The 22,152-nt window shown below is 44.7% G+C and overlaps 1 protein-coding gene across 2 annotated transcripts in view; it reads right to left on the bottom strand.

The window, feature by feature from the left end:
* LOC122549458 (clavesin-1-like) overlaps positions 1-22,152 on the bottom strand; it is a 145,244-nt gene that overhangs the window by 35,408 nt on the left and 87,684 nt on the right. For both annotated transcript variants that reach the window (XM_087985912.1, XM_087985913.1), the window contains exons 4-5: positions 14,354-14,464; positions 1,243-1,463 (exon numbers count right to left, since the gene is read on the bottom strand). In XM_087985912.1, coding sequence (XP_087842038.1) covers positions 1,243-1,463; positions 14,354-14,464 — 332 coding nt within the window. The remainder of the gene's footprint in view (positions 1-1,242; positions 1,464-14,353; positions 14,465-22,152) is intronic.

The following is a 22,152-nucleotide window of genomic DNA, read 5'->3' as shown; positions in this document are numbered from 1 at the left end:
AGTGAAGTCTAAATTTCTCCCTGAGAGTTTAGATTAGATTTCCTACAGTATGGAAAAAGGCCCTTCGGCCCAACAAGTGCACACGAGCCCTCCAAAGAGTAACCCACCCAGACCCATTCCCCTACCCAAAATTTACCCCTGACTAATACACCTTACACTACAGGCAATTTAGCATGGCCAATTCACTTAGCCTGCATATCTTTGGATTGTGGGAGAAAACCCACACAGACACTGGGAGAATGTGCAAACTCCGCACAGTTACCTGAGGTGGGAATCAAACCTAGGTCCCCACTGAGCGCCGTATAGTTACAGGTGAGGTTCCATTGTACATTATACAGAACTGATTCAGGATCTAAGACTGCATGAAACACCCAGCCTCTCAAATTAATTTCAGCTCATATTCCTAACACAGATTCAGATCATGATTTCACAGTCACTTTGGAAATGTGTCCTGTTGAATACAATAAAATTGATTTATTTTAATAAATCCTGAATTCCAGGGCTCACTATAAGATCCTTATTCATTGATTGCAGTCTCATGCTTTCTCTTGTCAGTAGTGAGACAACACTGGCACAGAGGTCAGAGAAGCTGACTAACCTCTGGTACATTTCCAAGTGACCACATTTCATGTTTTAGCCTAAGGCAAATGTTGAGTGGTTATTTAACTCCAGGGTTTCAGGCACATCCCACCCTCACTTACTGTCATGAACCCTCCAGCAGGAAAACGCTCAGCTGATCTTTCTGGTCAGTAGATCCTCAGGCCTAGTCAGTGGATCCTCAGGCCTGGTCAGTAGATCCTCAGGACTGGTCAGTGGATGCTCAGACCTGGTCAGTAGATGAGCCGAGCTCAGGTCAGGCTGCTCCTTGGATGCTGCCTGAACTGTTGAGCTTTTTCAGGACCACTAATCCAGAATCTGGTTTCCAGCATCTGCAATTGTTGTTTTTACCTAGATCCTCAGGCCTGGTCAGTGGATGCTCAGGTCTGGTCGGTAGATCCTCAGGCCTGGTCAGTGGATGCTCAGGCCTGGTCAGTAGATGAGCCAAGTTCAGGTCAGGCCTGTGACTGTACACTGGCCCTGTCTGCTTTCAATGCCACAAGGCATGGTTCATCTGCCCACTAACCTAATGGGTGATTTTAATTTGACATTATTATAAAATGCAGTACAAGACAACAGGTACAGAAGGGCAGATTGTGAAAGCTGCAATGGAAATTTATTTATGCAATAGTAAAAGGCACAAACCTCTTCATCTGCTTGGGAGAACAATCCCCGTCATGGTGATCCAGCATTGAACTGTAATAGCTGTAGGGATATTCCGTGTCATCATTATACTCTGGACCAAGCAATATTCGTGCCCAGGTTCCCATGTCATAGGGAGGCAGAGTGCCCCCAAACTCAGATGGAAGGTATTCTGGGTGGATCAGCTGATGCAGATTGTTCAAATTGTTCCCATGAAGAAAGATCTAGAAACAAAAAGAATGATTATGTAAAACACAATCATATAGGCAATAAATTCGAATCAATAGTGTTCGATGTTAGAAAGCCTAACCTGTCCATTCAATTACTATTTACTTCAATTAAGATCACATATTCAACCTGCATACAGAACAACCTTGGTTATCTGAACCTCAACTATCCAAATTTCGGATTATGCGAAGAAGATCTCAAGGTCCCGCAAAAACGTTACATCAAAGAGGTCAGTGTATTCGGGTTACCGGTACTGAAATAAATGTGAAAGCGCTGGCATAAACAAAGAAACACAAGCAGCTCAAGCATCAGCAGCTGGAGATTTTTTAGGTAAGGCTTAGTTACACAGCCCTCTGCAAAAGTAAGGGTTTTATTCCCGTCACTTCACTGGGCCGTTCATGAACAAAATGGCAGAGAAAGTAAATACATGTGCAAGGTGGTGTTTCTGTTTTTCTATCGTGACACTGAGTTCCTAGAAACTGACAAATGCTCTTGTGATCATAGAAGCTGTTCAGGACCTTGTTTAATGCTGGAATTTCATATTCTTTTTAATATAATTGTTGATTAGATTACTTACAGTGTGGAAACAGGCCTTTTGACCCTAACAAGTCCACATTGACCAATCAAAGAGCAACCACTCAAACGCATTCCCCTTCACCTAACACTACGGGCAATTTAGCATGGCCAATTCACCTGACCTGCACATCTTTGGACTGTGGGAGGAAACCGGAGCACCCGGAGGAAACCCGCACAGACACGGGGAGAACGTGCAAACTCCACACAGTCAGTCGCCTGAGCGGGAATTGAACCCAGGTCCCTGGTGCTGTGAGGCAGCAGTGCTAACCACTGTGCCACCGTGCCGCCCTGATATATTTATGCAACGATAAGGGTTTAGTCATTCTCAGTTTAACCTGTAATTTGTAAAATGCAAAGATTAGCTCATTTAAATAGCAGACTCATCAAAATTGTAGATTTAAACAAACACTCTGGTTGAGCACAGCATTAGATCAGTATGGCTTCCTTTGTTTACGATCAGATCAGTTATCCAAACAATTACTTATTCGAACAATCACTTATCCGAACAAAATACTCTCCACCTGTCTTGTTTAGGTTGTTCTATAAATTGTTTTATTTGCAAACATTTATAAATATGTTGGGTGAAATAATACAATAGTGGTTTAGCAATGTAATCCACCATGCGCTGTTATATACGTTTCCACTTCGGGATAATTCTGTGAAGTCCTTCCCAAGAGGAATTCACCTCCTCAGTGTCTTTTCAGCCACTCAGTCAAAATTGATGTTCAGAATGGGAATGCTCAAAGCAGTATGGCTCAATGGCAGTAAAATGTTCAATTTAAGATACAGCAATTCTTAAGTGCACAATGTTTATCACAAAACTGAAAAATGATTATAAATCCAATTAACCCATCAGAAGTAACTGTACAGAGGCCGGTATCCCGTCGCCAAGTCACCCTTTATCTAATATACACAGTACATTGGCTGTGACCAGCCAGCTCGGAGTCAGTCCCAGAAGTCAGGCAACTTCCTGAATCCTTAGTTTATACCTGTCAGCCAGGGCTCCCTCATTGGCCCAGGTTAACAACCCCAATTAGGGATCTCATAGTCAATGAGATTCACCTGGTTCTAATCACTACACCATCCTTGTTCATTTCTCCAGGGAAACTCTCCAGTCTCTTCCTCCGTTCCGCTTGACAACATCTCCTTCAATTCTTGTATTTATCTACCTATCAATGAAATGTTTTACCCAAATGACCGATGCTTAGTCAGCTGAGAAACATTTTACAGTTTTAAGCAGTGATTTAATTGGTTAAGGAAGTCGGGGCACTGTAAACTGGGTCACTGATTTACTATGAACCTATTTATAGCACGGGCAATGGCCAATTTCACTTCGACTGCAAAAAGAGTTGCAATGAACTTTCAGAAAGAACTAACAAAAAGTGGATTGCAATCGAAGTTTGATTCACAGATGTAGTTTACAAGCAACAATAAATGGATGCCATCTTTCTGAAAACTGCAATATGTTTCAGAATAAAAATAATAATCCGTCAGACTGTGGTTACTTTCCTTAATCATTTCGGAAAGGCTGAGGAGTTATTTCAATTATGATCATTTTCCTTTTAATTAGCACTGCTCGGTTTGTAAACAGGATGTTAGTTTGAATTTAAATAAGAGAGTAGCTCAGCCTGAACTAGAGCCCTGAGCCGAGGACTGGGCACCACATGTCAAGGAGGTCATAGAGATGTACAGCATGGAAACAGACCCTTCGGTCCAACCCGTCCACGCCGCCCAGATATCCCAACCTAATTTAGTCCCACCTGCCAGCACCCGGCCCATATCCCTCCAAACCCTTCCTATTCATATACCCATCCAAATGCCTCTTAAATGTTGTAATTGTACCAGCCTCCACCACTTCCTCTGGCAGCTCATTCCATACACGTACCACCCTCTGTGTGAAAAAGTTGCCCCTTAGGTCTCTTTTATATCTTTCCCCTCTCACCCTAAACCTATGCCCTTTAATTCTGGACTCCCCGACCCCAGGGAAAAGACTTTGTCTATTTATCCTATCCATGCCCCTCATAATTTTGTAAACCTCTATAAGGTCACCCCTCAGCCTCCGATGCTCCAGGGAAAACAGTCCCAGCCTGTTCAGCCTCTCCCTGTAGCTCAGATCCTCCAACTCTGGCAACATCCTTGTAAATCTTTTCTGAACCTTTTCAAGTTTCACAACATCTTTCCGATAGGAAGGAGACCAGAATTGCATGCAATATTCCAACAGTGGCCTAACCAATGTCCTGTACAGCCGCAACATGACCTCCCAACTCCTGTACTCAATACTCTGACCAATAAAGGAAAGCATATCAAATGCCTTCTTCACTATCCTATCTATCTGCAACTCCAGCTATGAACCTGCACTCCAAGGTCTCTTTGTTCAGCAACACTCCCAAGGACCTTCCCATTAAGTGTATAAGTCCGGCTAAGATTTACTTTTCCAAAATGCAGCACCTCGCATTTATCTGAATTAAACTCCATCTGTCACTTCTCAGCCCGTTGGCCCATTTGGTCCAGATCCTGTTGTAATCTGAGGTAACCCTCTTCGCTGTCCCACTACACCTCCAATTTTGGTGTCATCTGCAAACTTACTAACTGTACCTCTTATGCTCTCATCCAAATCATTGTGAAGACATTGGAAAGAATGCAGGAGAGAATGGTTCCAGGGATGAGGAGTTTCTGCTCTGAAGACAGATTGGAGAAACTAAGAGGAGGTCTTACTGAAGTATTCAAAGTCATGAGAGGTGCGGACAGAGAAAACAATGAGAAAGTCTTCCCACTCATGAAAGGATTGAGAACAAAAAGGCACATCTTTAAAGCAATTAGGAAAAGAAGTGGGAGTGAGAAAAGGAATAAATGTTTCATGCAGTGAGTGACTTGGGTCTGGAGTACTTGCCACAAGGTGTGATGGAGACATTGAAAACGGAATGAGGTGATTGTGAGGGAACAATGTGCAGGGCTCTGGGAAGAAGGCAGCAGAATGGCAATGGGTGAACTGTCACAGACACTGTGTGCCAAATACTTTGTGTGCCAGCACAAAGAGTAACAGTACAAAGAGCTGCACCACCTTGCTAGAGACAAAACCATTAAGTAGTTCCCAGTCAGAGCTGGTGAAGACACACTGTTCACATTCAACCTGTATCCAATCAATTATTCAGTTCATGTCTCTGGGAAATGACATGTATTGTTGATGGTTAGTTAGCGATGGTTTCAACTTTTCCACTCACCTGCACATTACATCTAGGGATTAAGAGCTAACACAAATTCATCAAAATCCTAATTCATACAACGTAAGACAGTACTATTTTCTGGGTCTGTAGATAGTGAAGGAGCTAAGATGGCCTTTAGTAGAGTGATGTGCTCTCCCTATTGGATATGGGAGATTAGGGAGAGTTTCCATGTTACTGAGGATCAGGAAGTCTGCAGGAAGTGTCTTTGGTTGCGAATTCTATTGGATCACATGGATTGCTTACAGCGGCAGTTAGAAGCAATGAGTAATTTACAAAAGCTAGGGGGTGTGATGCATAGCAGTTGCAGGGAGGGAGACAAACTGAAGGTACAGTCAGGCAGAATGGGTTAACGCTGAAAATGTGTTGCTGGAAAAGCGTAGCAGGTCAGGCAGCATCCAAGGAACAGGAGAATCGATGTTTCGGGCATAAGCCCTTCTTCAGGAATGAGGAAAGTGTGTCCAGCAGGCTAAGATAAAAGGTAGGGAGGAGGGACTTGGGGGAGGGCGTTGGAATTGTGATAGGTGGAGGGAGGTCAACGTGAGGGTGATAGGCCGGAGTGGGGTGGAGGCGGAGAGGTCAGGAAGAAAATTACAGGTTAAGAAGGTGGTGCTGAGTTCAAGGGATTTGACTGAGACAAGGTGGGGGGAGGGGAAATGAGGAAACTGGAGAAATCCGAGTTCATCCCTTGTGGTTGGAGGGTTCCCAGGCAGAAGATGAGGCGCTCTTCCTCCAACCGTCGTGTTGCCATGGTCTGGTGATGGAGGAGTCCAAGGACCTGCATGTCCTTGGTGGAGTGGGAGGGGGAGTTAAAGTGTTGGGCTACGGGGTGGTTGGGTTGGTTGGTCATGGTGTCCCAGAGGTGTTCTCTGAAACGTTCCGCAAGTAGCCGGCCTGTCTCCCCAATATAGAGGAGGCCACATCGGGTGCAGCGGATGCAATAGATGATGTGTGTGGAGGTGCAGGTGAATTTGTGGCGGATATGGAAGTGTCCCTTGGGGCCTTGGAGGGAAGTAAGGGGGGAGGTGTGGGTGCAAGTTTTGCATTTCTTGCGGTTGCAGGGGAAGGTGCCGGGAGTGGAGGTTGGGTTGGTGGGGGGGTGTGGACCTGACGAGAGAGTCACGGAGGGAGTGGTCTTTTGAGAATGCTGATAGGGGAGGGGAGGGAAATATTTCCCTGGTGGTGGGGTCCGTTTGGAGGTGGTGGAAATGACGGGGGATGATACGTTGTACATGGAGGTTGGTGGGGTGGTAGGTGAGGACCAATGGGGTTCTGTCCTGGTGGCGGTTGGAGGGGCGGGGCTCAAGGGAGGAGGAGCGGGAAGTGGAAGAGATGCGATGGAGGGCATCGTCGACCACGTCAGGGGGGAAATTGCGGTCCTTGAAGAAGGAGGCCATCTGGGTTGTACAGTTTTGGAACTGGTCCTCCTGGGTGTAGATGCGACGGAGACGAAGGAATTGGGAATATGGGATGGCGTTTTTACAGGGGGCAGGGTGGGAGGAGGTGTAGTCCAGGTAGCTGTGGGAGTCAGTCGGTTTATAGTAAATGTCCGTGTTGATTCGGTCACCCAAGATAGAAATGGAAAGGTCTAGGAAAGGGAGGGAGGAGTCTGAGACGGTCCAGGTGAATTTGAGGTCGGGGTGGAAGGTGTTGGCGAAGTGGATGAACTGTTCAACCTCCTCGTGGGAGCACGAGGCGGCGCCGATACAGTCATCGATGTAGCGGAGGAAAAGGTGGGGGGTGGTGCCAGTGTAGCTGCGGAAGATGGACTGTTCCACATATCCTACGAAGAGGCAGGCATAGCTGGGGCCCATGCAGGTGCCCATGGCTACTCCTTTGGTTTGGAGGAAGTGGGAGGATTGGAAAGAGAAGTTGTTCAGGGTGAGGACCAGTTCAGTCAGTCGAAGGAGGGTGTCAGTGGAAGGGTACTTGTCGATACGGCGGGAAAGGAAGAAGCGGAGGGCTTTGAGTCCTTCGTGATGGGGGATGGAGGTGTATAGGGACTGGATGTCCATGGTGAAGATAAGGCGTTGGGGACCGGGGAAGCGAAAATCATGGAGGAGGTGGAGGGCGTGGGTGGTGTCCTGAACGTAGGTGGGGAGTTCTTGGACTAAGGGGGACAGGACCATGTCGAGGTATGCAGAGATGAGTTCGGTTGGGCAGGAGCAGGCTGAGACAATGGGTCGGCCGGGGCAGTCAGGTTTGTGGATTTTGGGCAGGAGGTAGAAGCGGGCGGTGCGGGGTTGTGGGACTATGAGGTTGGAGGCGGTGGATGGGAGGTCCCCTGAGGTGATGAGGTTATGGACGGTCTGGGAGATGATGGTTTGGTGGTGGGGGGTGGGGTCATGGTCAAGGGGGCAGTAGGAGGAGGTATCTGCGAGCTGGCGTTTAGCCTCAGCGGTGTAGAGGTCGGTGCGCCAAACTACTACCGCGCCTCCCTTGTCAGCTGGTTTGATAGTGAGGTTGGGGTTGGAACGGAGGGAATGGAGGGCTGCACGTTCCGAGGGTGAGAGGTTGGAGTGGGTGAGAGGGGTGGGGGAGTTCAGGTAGCGGTTAATATCGTGGCGGCAGTTGGCTATGAAGAGATCGAGGGCAGGTAAGAGGCCAGCATGGGGTGTCCAGGTGGATGGGGTGTGTTGGAGGCGGGAGAAGGGGTCGTCAGAGGGTGGGCGGGAATCCTGATTGAAGAAGTAGGCGCGGAGGCGAAGGCGGCGGAAGAATTGTTCGATGTCACGCCGTGTGCTGAACTTGTTGATAACGCCAGGAAAGCTAAGACAGAAAGGCAGGTAGTGCAGGAGTCTCCTGGGGCTATCCCCATCTCAAACAATAGGGTACGCTGTTTTGGAAATGTAGGGGGTGATGGACTCTCAGGGGAATGTAGCATGAACAACCAGGTTTCTGGTATCAAGACAAGCTGTAATGGAATGAGGGGTATGCCAGGTTACAACAATCAATTGTGATAGGGGATGCGAAATCAGAGGCACAGACAGCTATTTCTGCGGTTGACAATGAGACATCAGAATAGTGTTAGGGTGCTGAGTGTAGGGAAAGCTGGATGACTAGAGAAATTGAGGTTTTAGTTAAGAAAAAGAAGGAAGCATATGTCAGGTATAGACAGAAGAGATCGAGTGAATCCTTAGCAGAGTATAAAGGCAGTAGGAGTACATTTAAAAGAGAAATCAGGAGAGCAAAAAGGGGACATGAGATAGCTTTGGCAAATAGGGTTAAGGAGAATCCAAATGGATTCTACAAACATATTAAAGACAAAAGGGTAACTACGGAGAGAATAGGGCCCCTCAAAGATCAGCAAGGCGGCCTTTGTGTGGAACCGCAGGAGATGGGGAAGATACTGAACGAGTATTTTGCATCAGTGTTTATTGTGAGAAAGACATGGAAGATATAGAATGTAGGGAAATAAATAACAGCATCTTAAAATATGTCCACATTACAGAGGAGGAGATATCAGATGTCTTAAAATGCATAAAGGTGGATAAATCCCCGGGACCTGATCAGCTGTACCCTAGAACTCTGTGGGAAGCGAGGGAAGTGATTGCTGGGCCTTTTACTGAGACATTTGGATCATCGATAGTCACAGGTGAGGTGCTGGAAGACTGGAGGTTGGCAAACATGGTGCTATTATTTAAGAAAGGTGGTAAGGACAAGCCAGGGAACTATAGACCAGTGAGCCTGACCTCAGTGGTGGGCAAGTTGTTGGAGGGAATCCTGAGGGACAGGATGTACATGTATTTGGGAAGGCAGGGACTGATTAGGGATCATCAACATGGCTTTGTGCGTGGGAAATCTGATCCACTAACTTGATTGAATTTTTTTAAAGAAGTAATGAAGTGGATTGATGAGGGCAGAGCAGTAGATGTGATCTATATGGACTTCAGTAAGGCGTTCAACAAGGTTCCCCATGGGAGACTGATTAGCAAGGTTAGATCTCATGGAATACAGGGAGAACTAGCCATTTGGATACAGAACTGGCTCAAAGATAGAAGACAGAGAGTGGTGGTGGAGGGTTGTTTTTCAGATTGGAGGGCTGTGACCAGTGGAGTGCCACAAGGATCGGTGCTGGGTCGACTGCTTTTCGTCATTTACATAAATGATTTGGATGTGAGCATACGAGGTACAGTTAGTAAGTTTGCAGATGACATCAAAATTGGAGGTGTAGTGGACAGCGAAGAGGGTTACCTCAGATTACAGTAGGTTCTTGACCAGATGGGCCAATGGGCTGAGAAGTGGCAGATAGAGTTTAATTCAGATAAATGCGAGGTACTACATTTTGGGAAAGCAAATCTTAACAGGACTTATACACTTAATGGTAAGGTCCTAGGGAGTGTTAAAAAGGTAAAAACAATGACTGCAGATGCTGGAAACCAGATTCTGGATTAGTGATGCTGGAAGAGCACAGCAGTTCAGGCAGCATCCAAGGAGCAGCGAAATCGACGTTTCGGGCAAAAGCCCTTCATCAGGAATTGTTGCTGAACAAAGAGACCTTGGAGTGCAGTGCATAGCTCCTTGAAAGTGGAGTCACAGGTAAGATAGCATGATGAAGAAGGCATTTGATATGCTTTCCTTTATTGGTCAGACTATTGAGTACAGGTGTTGGGAGGTCATGTTGTGGCTGTACAGGACATTGGTTAGGCCACTGTTGGAATATTGCGTGCAATTCTGGTCTCCTTCCTATCAGAAAGATGTTGTGGAACTTGAAAGGGTTCAGAAAAGATTTACAAGGATGTTGCCAGGGTTGGAGGATTTGAGCTACAGAGAGAGGCTGAATATATTGGGACTTATTTTCCCTGTAGTGTCAGAGGCTGAGGGGTGACCTTGTAGTGGTTTATAAAATTATGAGGGGCATGGATAGGGTAAATAAACAAAGTCTTTTCCCTGGGGTGGGAAAGTCCAGAACTAGAGGACATAGGTTTAGGGTGAGATGGGAAGGGTTTAAAAGGGATCTAAGAGGTGACTTTTTCACACAGAGGGTGGTACGTGTATGGAATGAGCTGCCAGAGGAAGTGGTGGAGGCTGGTACAATTGCAACATTTAAGAAGCATTTGGATGGGTATATGAATAGGAAGGGTTTGGAGGGATATGGTCCAGTGCTGGTAAATGGGACTAGATTAGGTCAGGAAAACTGGTCAGCATGGGCCAGTTGGACTGGAGGGTGTATTTCCATGCTGTACCTCTCCATGACTGTAATAAACAATTAATTTCAGTAGTTCTCAATTGTCATCAAGCACAATGGTGACACCTGGTGGCTCAAAGTAAACACAGTAATTGCTTTCACAAAACAGAAAGTGCTGGAGAAACTCAGCAGGTATGGCAGCATCTGTGTGGAAGAAACTATTCAGAGCTAACGAAAGGTTACTGGACTCAAACGCTAACTCTGTTCCACTGTCTACAGACATGAGCAGACTCACTGGGTTTCTATAGCACTTTCTGCTTTTGTTTCATATCTTTATCATCTACAGTTCTTAGGTATTATTTTACAGTAATTATTTTGTTATCTCATAAATCTGGACGGCAGATTGAGTTTCCCTGCCTTTAGATCTTCTTTGATGGTGATATATACAATCTTGAAAAATCTTACTGTGATCAAAGTACAAATTCTATCTGACCTGGTGAGTATTTCCCACAAATACTCTTTCTAATCAGATTTACAGCATTAATTTGGATTGTTTTGTTTTTTTATGTTCAAAATGCAAGTGTTGTGGCTCAGCACTTTACCATAACTCTGTTTCCACTTCAGTAGCGTAGTAAAAGACACAAGTAATTCAACCCTCCAGGCAATGTTTGAACAAACACTTTTCAACAATATCACTCCCATAGTTGTGTTCAATGAGTGTTCACTTCACACTAATACAGGGAAGGTACACTCCCAACCCAGAGTTAGGGCATAGACTGACTCCACATTAAAGCAGACAATCAGAACCTCACCCAGGGTCTGAATTTACACTCCAATATGTGAGCATTGTTGGTCTAATTGGTGATGTAGCTGTATGGTATGAATTGGGCATGATTTGACAAGCTTTTTAAATCAATAATTAGATTAGATTACTTACAGTGTGGAAACAGGCCCTTCGGCCCAACAAGTCCACACCGCCCCGCCGAAGCGCAACCCACCCATACCCCCTACATTTACCCAACACTATGGGCAATTTAGCATGGCCAATTCACCTGACCTGCACATCTTTGGACTGTGGGAGGAAACCGGAGCACCCGGAGGAAACCCACGCAGACACGGGGAGAACGTGCAAACTCCACACAGTCAGTCGCCTGAGGCGGGAATTGAACCCAGGTCTCTGGCGCTGTGAGGCAGCAGTGCTAACCACTGTGCCGCCGTGCCGCCCACTAATGATTATTTAAAATTTAGAATGCATCCAAGCTGATACCTTTCTTCTTGATGAACAATAAAAGTGGTCAGTGGCAGGTTTTGAGGAGGGTCCCCTCCTGTACACCCTCCTTGAGGGAGTGGCAGGCAGGAATAACACCAGTGAATTAACTGGGGACAGGAAGAATTGCTGTGGGGCTATCAAAAGGCCATACTGTCCAAATAAGGTCATTTTTGTCAGGTGAGGTCAGTCATTGCAGCCTGAGACATCCTTAAAAAAGTAACACCCCCCTGTAATTTGTTTTATCTTTAAAACCAATCTGTTCAGGGATATCACGTTAGATGTCAGGGAGCCCAGGCAGAGTTAGGGATGGCAACACTGTGCAGCAAGACCCCATTCATCTTCAGGGAATTGTCCCCCACCTAACAATCACCGGCTGATTGGCCAATGGCTTTCGATCTCTGAGAGTTGGAGCTTGGTCACCATTCACTCCCCGCAGTTCAGCTCCATTCACAATCCCTCTGCTCAGCAAGCTGGTCTATACAGGACTCTGCCGATAAATAACAGATAGCAATCAGACCCTGTAACAGCCTTGTAATGACCTCTGTCAACAAAGGAAGATCAGGGCTTAACCTTCAAAAGCAACACCCTAAGGACTCTAGCATCAACATTGTACAATTCCTACAGTGCAGACAGAGGTAATTCAGCCCATCGAGTCTGAAATGACCATCCGAAGAGCATCAAATTACCACCGCCCTTGCATTAGGGATAGTCAGCAGGGCTTTGTGTGTGGGAAATCATGTCTCACAAACTTGACTGAATTTCTTAAAAGAAGTAATGAAGATGATCATTGAGGGAAGAGCGGTGGATGTGATCTATCTGGACTTCAGTAAGGCGCTCAACAAGATTCCTCATGGGAGACTGGTTAGCAAGGTTAGAGCTCACCTCCTGAGCCATCAAAAACTCTCCCCCATTAACAAAACTCAAATCAGGAAAGTGACATGCACTTAGCTGGTTACAATCACAAGAACACTGTGTCATGCTGCTACACTGCAGACAAACCCCACCCCCCCGTAACCCTTCTCCCTGCTCGCATGCCATGGCACAGCGGCACAGTGGTTAGCAGAGACCCAGGTTCAATTCCTGCCTCAGGCGACTGACTGTGTGGAGTTTGCACGTTCTGCCCGTGTCTGCGTGGGTTTGCTCCGGGTGCTCTGGTTTCCTCCCACAGTCCAAAGATGTGCAGGTCAGGTGAATTGGCCACGCTAAATTGCCCGTAGCGTTAGGGGAATGGGTCTGAGTGGGTTGCGTTTCGGAGGGTCAGTGTGGACTTGTTGGGCCAAAGGCCTGTTTCCACACTGTAAGTAATCTAATCAAATCCCAAGGACAAAGTAAGCATCCAGTCCCAGTCGGCACTCCAAAATATTTTGAAATGAAGTATCTAATTATTAATACAGGCAATAAAAGGACCTGAAATCATGACATTTTATAAATGAAAACATTTCTGCTTCTTAATGCCCATCACACACACGGCATAGAAACCTTTCCAACTGACTGGAAAGTTGATAAGCTGCATGAACTGAAGCATTCTGAATTTAGACTTCCCCGTTTGAGCTGATGATTTGGAGATGCCGGTGTTGGACTGGGGTATACAAACCACCTGATGAAGGAGCAGCACTCCGAAAGCTAGTGTGCTTCCAATTAAACCTGTTGGACTATAATCTGGTGTTGGATGATTTTTAACCTTTGAGCTGGTTTGTCCCAATAATTGTGCTGCAATGCAATGAGTTCTTCAAAGCTGTTCCTGTGTAAACTCTTTGAGGGTGATGACAATCACTTCATCCCATGTTGACATCAAATTGCACATTGATAAAGGATTCATATATTGAAATTCAAGCACCACTTATGCGATTTTGGAAAAGATTCTTTGGTCCATATACCCAGGATAGGAGAAAGTGAGGACTGCAGATGCTGGAGAGTCACAGTCAAAAAGTGTGTTGCTGGAAAAGCACAGCAGATCAGGCAGCATCCGAGGAGGAGGAGAACTGATGAAGGGCTTATGCCCAAAACGTCGATTCTCCTGCTCCTCCGAAGCTGCCTGACCTGCTGTGCTTTTCCAGCACCACTCTTTTTGACTCATATATCCAGGACAGCAGTTAAATACCAGTTTTTTTCATAAACCTCATATGCATACACACACATACCCAATACCAACAATGGCACAGATACATAGATTCATAGATTAATACAACACAGGAAAGATGCTTCAGCCCACTGCCTGCACTGACATAACCACTGTAAGTGCACTAATCCCAGTTTCCTGCACGTCTCCCATATCCCTGCATGATATGATATTTGAAGTGTTCATTCAGATATTTTTGAAGGTTGTAAGATTTCCGACTCCCACTACCTTCCCAGGCTCTGTGCTCCAGATTCCAAGCACCAAGTGAAAAAGCTTTTACCCAAATCCCTCAGAATCAGGCAACAGATTACAGACTACAAATACAAAGATTAATGTAGCATTCAGAGGGTTAAAATATAGTTGTTCCCTCATTAATCTTGGATTGATTGAGCACTGATTGCAACCATCGCTTAGAATGGACTGACCATTTGCAGCTTCCTTTCTGTTTAAGTTTGCCTTCCTCTCCCATTTAGGTTAGCAGAGCAGAGTTTTATTTTCTGAAACATATTTGCAAATGAATTGCACATTGCCACGCTGAATCAGGTTTCCCATCTGACGGAGATGTTAATTACCCTTTTCCTGGTCTTGTCTTTCAGGAATGGCTTTATAATGGTGTATAAAGCGTGGATATACCAGGGCTGGTTCACAAAGTGGATGCCTCCAAAACGTGCAGGGAAGCTGTCCTGTAAAGATGAGAGTTTGGATTAGTAAGGTAAAAGCACAGAAGGATCAAGCAACATGAACTCAGCACCACTGAAAGCTCAATACGATCTGGCTAACACTGAAAGCTCAATACGACCTGGCTAACACCGAAAGCTCAATACGACCTGGCTAACACTGAAAGCTTAATACAACCTGACTAATACCAAAAGCTTAATATGACCTGACTAATACCAAAAGCTTAATACGACCTAGCTCACAGTGAAAGCTTTTCCTGTTGTTTATACAGTTCGCAATCCTCAAACCGCACTGTTGGAAATATTCTCCGACATGCATATCAACGCAAGTTACTTCATTGATGTTTATTGTCCTATGTTCCTGCAGTTAAACGTCTGACATCATAAAGTCTCAGTTACTTGGTCTCATTTACAACACTCACCTATGGCCAGAATTTATAAAAGAAGTATTGCATTTCGGTAAAACATAACAAGTGCAGGACTTGTACAATTTAAAATAGGGCCTTGGATAGTGTTGTAAAACAGAGAGACCTAGTTGTTCCGGTACATAATTCTTTGAAGTTTGTGTCACAGGTAGACAGGGTGGTTAAGAAGGTGTTTAGCACGCTTGCCTTCATTGTTCAGACCTCTGAGTGTAGGAGTTGGGACGTCATGTTGAGGTTGTACAGGACGTTGGTGAGGCCTGTTCTGGAACACTGTGTCCAGTTCTGGTCACCCTGTTACTGGAAGGATTTTATTAAGTTGGAGAAAGTTCAGAAGTAATTTATCAGGATGTTGCTGGGAATGGAGGGTTTGAGTTATAAGGAGAGGCTGGATAGGCTGGCACCTTTTTCACTGGAGTGTAGGAGACTGAGGGGTGACTTTATAGAGGTTTATAAAATCATGAGGGATATAGATAAGGTGAATGGCAGGTGTATTTTCTCTAAAGTGGGGGATTTCAATACAAGGGGGCGCATTTTTAAGGTGAGAGGAGAAAGATTCTGAAAATACATGAAGGGCAATTCTTTTTTTTAGATTAGATTACTTACAGTGTGGAAACAGGCCCTGTGGCCCAACAAGTCCACACTGACCCTCCGAAGAGCAATCCACCCAGACACATTCCCCTACATTTACCCCTGCACCTAACACTACAGACAATTCACCTAACCTGCACAAGTTTGGACTGTGGGAGGAAACCCACGGGGAGAATGTGCAACCGCCACACAGACAGTTGCCTGAGGCGGGAATTGAACCCGGGTCTCTGGCGCTGTGAGGCAGCAGTGCTAACGACTGTGCCACCGTGCCACCCACCTTTTATTTTTTCTAAACCTGCCCCATTTCCCACCGCTTCAGCAGTGGACACACCCCCATCCATCCTGCCTCTGACCACGCCCCCTTGCTCCTAGTCCCGCCCGCTGGTCCTCCACTTTTACAGAGAGTGGTTCGTGTGTGGAATGAACATCCAGAGGAAATGGTGGATCTGGGTACAGTTAGAATGTTTAAAAGATATTTGGATAAGTACATCAATAAAAAATGTCTGGAGGGATATGAGCTAAGAGCAGGCAGGTGGGACTAGTCTAATTTGGGATCATGGTCGGCATGGACTGGTTGGACCGAAGGGTCTGTTTCCAAGCTGTGACTCTATGACTCTGTAACTTCCTTTATGTGAATTATATATGAATTTAAATTGCTTTTTGAAGGATATAACAAGTGAAGGTGGTCCTGAGCATTGGGGAACTGCCCCATAGTGAAGGCTTTAGTGTGAGATGCTGTCCATGAATTATGATGTCACTGAGCTCCCATGAATGTTAGTGTAACACAGGCAGACATAGCCCAATCAGGAGAGTGGGGGAGAGAGGGAAGGGGGTGCCTGTCGGATTCTTGCTCAGTCACTTTCACTAAGAGTGTGCGTAGAGAGTGAAGGTCTGGTTGGAGACTTGCTGAAGCTGGTTTGGACAAAATCAGGAAAGTGATAGGGTAAGAAATTAAAATGTAATTTGTTGGCCCACAGAGAGAACAGAAATGCCTTTTGAATTTGGAGTTCAACCCATTGTAAGGAGAATGAGCTATAGAGAACTATACACTGTAAATCAAGATATTTCACAGGTTCAAAATTAACCAAAACCTAACACTATTTCCCACAAGTATTTGTAAAGTGAAGAATTATTATAGAATTGTCCGACATTTATAAACGTACAAATATCAACATCAAAATTAACGGTGTCAACATCACACCACAAGAAGTTGTGGGCAGTTTGGCAGGAGATCCAGGAGATAATTCAAACTTCAAGGAGAAAATAAAACTTCCAAGAATAGAAACATTCATCTAGAAACCCCTTTCCTTGCTAGGAGTCAGTAACTGAGGTCAAGCCCATGGCCTGCTCTCCACCCATGGTTCTGCCAAAGACTATTAGACTGGATATGGCTCACCTTTCAGAAAACTAAGCAGCCCCCACTTGATTGGCATTACACGCACAGATACCAACTCCCTCCTCACTCAGGAGCAGCAGTGTGTACCATCTACAAGATGCACAGCAGGAATTCACCAAAGATCCTCAGACAGCACCTTCCAAACCCACGACCAATTCCATCTAGAAGATCAAGGGCAGCAGCCCCTACACCACCCCCTACAAGTTCCCTTCTGAGCCACTCTCCATCCTGTTCCTTCAGTGTCGCTGGGTCAAAATCCTGGAATTCCCTCCCTAAGGGCATTGTGGGTTAACCCACAGCACATGGACTGCAGTGGTTCAAGAAGGCAGCTCATCTCCACCTTCTCAAGGGGCAACTCGGGACGGGTAATAAATACTGGGCCCAGCCAGCGACACACATCCCATGAGTGAATAAAAGAATTCTCCTCAATGCTTACATTTTCTATGATCTCACTTACTCTACCTGGTGTTGGATTCAAGCAATTTTCCCACCTACAGACAATATATTCATTACACTGCAACTATTTGGGATTTTTCTTTTTTGCTTTTTACATTTTACGTTGCAATCTTCCAGCACATTAATTCCATCCGTTAACTCGTGAAGTATCAGTATTGGCTCTGTGATAGTGCTTTTAATTAGTGAAAGTCCATTCCAGAATACAATCGAGATTGTTTTCAGATCCAGAATGAGGAGGTACTGTGCAAAGATGGTGTGACATTAAACCATCGAGCCTTCAAGCCTCTCCCATGGGCATTAATGACCCAAGGGCACATCCATACAAAACGTAGTAAAGTTCTTTCAGTGATCTAGCCAACACTTATCTCTTAACCAACACAACTAAAGCAATTAAACTGATCATTCATTGTTTTTTTCACTGTTTGTGGAACATTGCGTTGTAATCTGATCGCTGTGTTTCCCAACAGTAACCAAGGGCTAGGAGTGTCTTGGGATATCAGCAAATCCAGATAAATGTATTTCTTCCTTCTTTCTATAAACAGAGGTTAATCTGGTGTACATTTGGAATACCTTATCTGAGGGACTGTCTCATGATTAGATGTTGAGTAGATTAGCCCTGTACTCATTGGAACTTAGAAGAGTGAGAGGTGACTTTATGAAATATACAAGATTTTGAGGCGACTTGTGGAGTGTTTGATGTGTGAGAGTCGAGGACCTGAGGGCATCATCTAAGAATAAAGGGTGACGTCCTTAAGACAGAGATGAGGAGGGATTTCTTCTCTCAGAGGGGAGTAAATCTGTGGAAATGTTTAGCATGGAGGACTGTCGAGGCTGGGTCATCAAGTCCATTGAAGGTAGAGATTGTAAGGTTTTTATTCCCTCAGAAAACCAAAGCTGACGGGGAAAAGGCAGGAAAGTGAAGGTGAGGATTATCAGACCAGTCATTGATCTCATTGAATGGCAAGGCAGACTTGATGGGCTGAATGGCTTACTCCAGCTCTTATGTCTTATGATCTTATGGTCTGATTAACTCATTGCTTTGCCTAGCTATGCACAATAATTGGGTACTGAAATAAACCTGAAGGAGCAATTACTCTGAATAACAAACTATCCTGATTACAAAGTTAAAAATCACACAGCACCAGGTTATAATCCAACAGGTTTAATTGGAAGCACTAGCACAACCACCTGATGAAGGGGCAGTGCTCTGAAAGCTAGTGCTTCCAATTAAACCTGTTGGACTGTAACCTGGTGTTGTGTGATTTTTAACTTTGTCCACCCCAGTCCAACACTGGCATCTCCAAATCATATCCTGATTACTTTATGATAATTATTGCAACATAAAACCATCAGCCAGTGACATAGACATTGTATTCCAATGGATTGTTTGTTTTATTTATGTATAAATTGCTCTAAAGAGTCACTCTGTTACATTTTACCTTCACCAAAAAGATACACCATACTCTGGAACCAATTCCTAAAATGCCATAAACCCAAGTAGTGAGCCAGCCAGCTGCACCATCACATCAAATGATGGCGGCACAGTGGCACAGTGGTTAGCACTGCTGCCTCACCGCGCCAGAGACCCGGGTTCAATTCCCGCCTCAGGCGACTGACTGTGTGGAGTTTGCACATTCTCTCTGTGTCTGCGTGGGTTTCCTCCGGGTGCTCCGGTTTCCTCCCACAGTCCAAAGATGTGCAGGTTAGGTGAATTGGCCATGCTAAATTGCCCGTAGTGTTAGGTGAAAGGGTAAATGTAGGGGAATGGGTCTGGGTGGGTTGCGCTTCAGCAGGTCGGTGTGGACTTGTTGGGCCGAAGGGCCTGTTTCCACACTGTAAGTAATCTAATCTAATCTAATGGCATTCCGACTAAAGGGATGGTTTGGGAAAAGTGTACAAGTTCATGGGACAGAATTTAAAGTTTCTTAAATTGTATCTTTACAGATGGTGGGAGGATGTAAAATGTAATACCCTTGTTACACAACTTTGTTAATAGGTGACATTAAAATGATATTTAATTTAATGCAATAACATTCAATAGGTCAAACAGAGAGAAAAGAAGTCACTTAAAGCTGACAGCTGTATAAGTGGATAAATAATACTACTTAAGAGGAATCTAGTATCACAAATATTCTAAAAGATAATTGTCTTTAATGTTTGATCCTGTGCAGGTTTGCAAACATCTTTCTTTTATGTTGCAATTATCATGTTTGTCTCAGCAAATGTAACAGAGGCATGTACTCTGATATCAGGGTGAAATCATTCCAGTTACACAGAAGGGGTTACTATGGTAGGATAATAACTTGATTACTCCCCAAACAATTTTCTACTTTCAGTCATTGTGTGTGAACCATAAATAACACGGGAAGAAACAGGCCAAATAAATACTAAAATAACTGTGCTCACTTGCACAAGGAGACATAAAAATACAATTTGAACAATATGTTTAGGTTTGTTCATTATGATTTTTTAAATAAAAGGTGTCACTGTGATGATCTTAAATCTTATGTAAACAATGAAGTGCAGATAGAGTCATAGAGTCTTACAGCACATAAACAGACCCTTCACTCCAACTCATCCATGCTGACCAGATATCCTAAATAAATTTAGCCCCTATTCGCCAGCATTTGGCCCATATCCTTCTAAACCTTTCCTATTCATACCCCCATCCAGGTGCCTTATCAATGTTGTAATTGTACCAGCCTCCACCACTTCCTATAGTGTTGCTAACAATGGCCGATTTTGAGAAGTAATCTTCCCCTTCACTCTGCGGCTATTTTTGTGTAAGGAGTGGATGGAGCCTCATGAGGATCCTCCCACTTCTGGGCTTGATGTATTTGGCATGTAATATACGCATTTCCAAGTTGTTGGGTATCCTGACTCATCCCTGAACATGGTACAGAGCCATCTGCTTGACAGAACCCCTGCTTGGTTTAATTGGTATCCCCACAGAGCCACATGGGTTCCTCGTTCCCTCAGAAACAGCATTGCTGAAGAAAGGTTGATTCTAGCATCCTAAGCTAATGTTACTTTTGGGGGATTTAAAGACCCATTCTACCATAAAATGTGCCTCCTCCTCCCTGGGAAAATTCTACTCTTTATTTACAATTATCTTACAAATCCTTTTGTCTTCCTTTGGAAATAAAGAGGCAAAAGAATTGCTCAGCATCTCTCTCTTTTTTTAAAATTCTCTTTCAGTTTGCCATCTTCAGCTCTTTGGTAGCATTCCCCAAGCGATCAGCTTCAACCTTCTGCCTGTCAATAGTCTGAGCTTAAAGCAGTCTGAGCTTAAAGCAGTCTGCTTGCAATTACATTGAACATGGTGGATACTAAAATGTGAATTAAAAAAAAGAAAAAAGGAATTGCTGGCAGCATCTGTGGGGAGAGAAACAGAGTTTCAAGTTTTGAGTCTGGGAGGACTTCTTCAGAACAGAAGTCGGAGTTTCTCAGCTCACCTGGTTTAGAAACCCTCAACCATGCCTTTATTTGACTATTCCAACACACCCCTGGTCCTCCTGCAGGTCCGACAATCGAACATCTGCAAACATCCTTTCTGTTGCCTGGGTCACATACTGTCTGTGTCTTAGGTTAGTTCCCAGGGCAGTTCTGTACTCACTGACCGAGAATGGCTCCTGGTCAAGCAACATCTGACTTTAAAATTTTCTTCTTTTCATGGCCTGAGACTGCCCTATTTCTGTGACCTCCTCTAGTCCCATACTCTAATATACTTGGTTGCTATCACTTTAGTTTCCCTTTTTGTGCTCTTGGAATTGTCAAACACATTAAAATTTCAGTTTTATGTGAGAAGCAAAATATCAAAGTAAATAGTGACTGCTGTTAGCTTTTGCAAGTATTTTGTTTAATTGTTCGACTCCCAGTGATGTTCTTACCAGTTGATGATATAAATTAACACATTTACATGACAGATGGATATGTTTCTAACACTTTTAACTGCTTTATTATAAGTGCAATATTTTACTGTGTAGTTGTGAATTGTTAAATAATTAATAATACTCCCATTTTCAGAAATTAATTGTAACCTTCTAGGTCTTATTTCTGGATTTTCAGTACATTATGTTTTAGATAATGAGGCAATGTGGAGCTTACTCAACATATTTAGCACTGCTGCCTCACAGCGTCAGGGACCCAGGTTCAATTCCTGCCTTGGGTGACTGTGTGGAGTTTGCACATTCTCCCCGTGTCTGCGTGGGTTTCCTCCGGGTGCTCTGGTTTCCTCCCACAGTCCAAAGATGTGCAGGTTAGGGGAATTGCCCATAGTGTAGATTATTAGTCAGGGGTAAATATAGGGTAGGGGAATGGGTCTGGGTGGAATACTCTTCGGAAGGTCGGTGTGGACTTGTTGGGCTGAACGGCCTGTTTCCACACTGTAGAGATTCCAGTTCTAATTCAAAAATTCTAATTCAATGTTTTCATTGATATAATACTGATTCATAGTGAAAGCCAAGGACAATAAAAGACCTTCTGCTCTTCTTAAACAGGAGTCCAGTGTGTGCCCACATGTCACATCTGGCCTCCAGACATTTAAAACACACAAATCCCAGCCCATAACCACCTCGAGTAAGAGACAAGCTATCCACCGGCCCCTTGACATTCAATGGCGTTATCATCAATGAATCCCTCACTATCAACACCCTGGGGGGATACCATTGATTAGAAACTCAACTGGACCCCTCCACCTCCCCCCACAACCCCCCAAACACAGTGGCTACAAGAGCAGGTCAGAGGTGAGGAATACTGCAGCAAGTAACTCACCTTCTGACTCCCCAAAGCCTGTCCACCATCTATAAGGCACAAGTCAGGAGTGTGAC

Source organism: Chiloscyllium plagiosum, unplaced genomic scaffold (genome assembly GCF_037043375.1).
Source record: "Chiloscyllium plagiosum isolate Xiang-an unplaced genomic scaffold, Cpla_swu_hap1 HiC_scaffold_4, whole genome shotgun sequence".
Classification (NCBI taxonomy): domain Eukaryota; kingdom Metazoa; phylum Chordata; class Chondrichthyes; order Orectolobiformes; family Hemiscylliidae; genus Chiloscyllium; species Chiloscyllium plagiosum.
The sequence above is the reverse complement of the archived record's forward strand: the minus strand, read 5'-3'. Positions and strand labels throughout refer to the sequence as shown.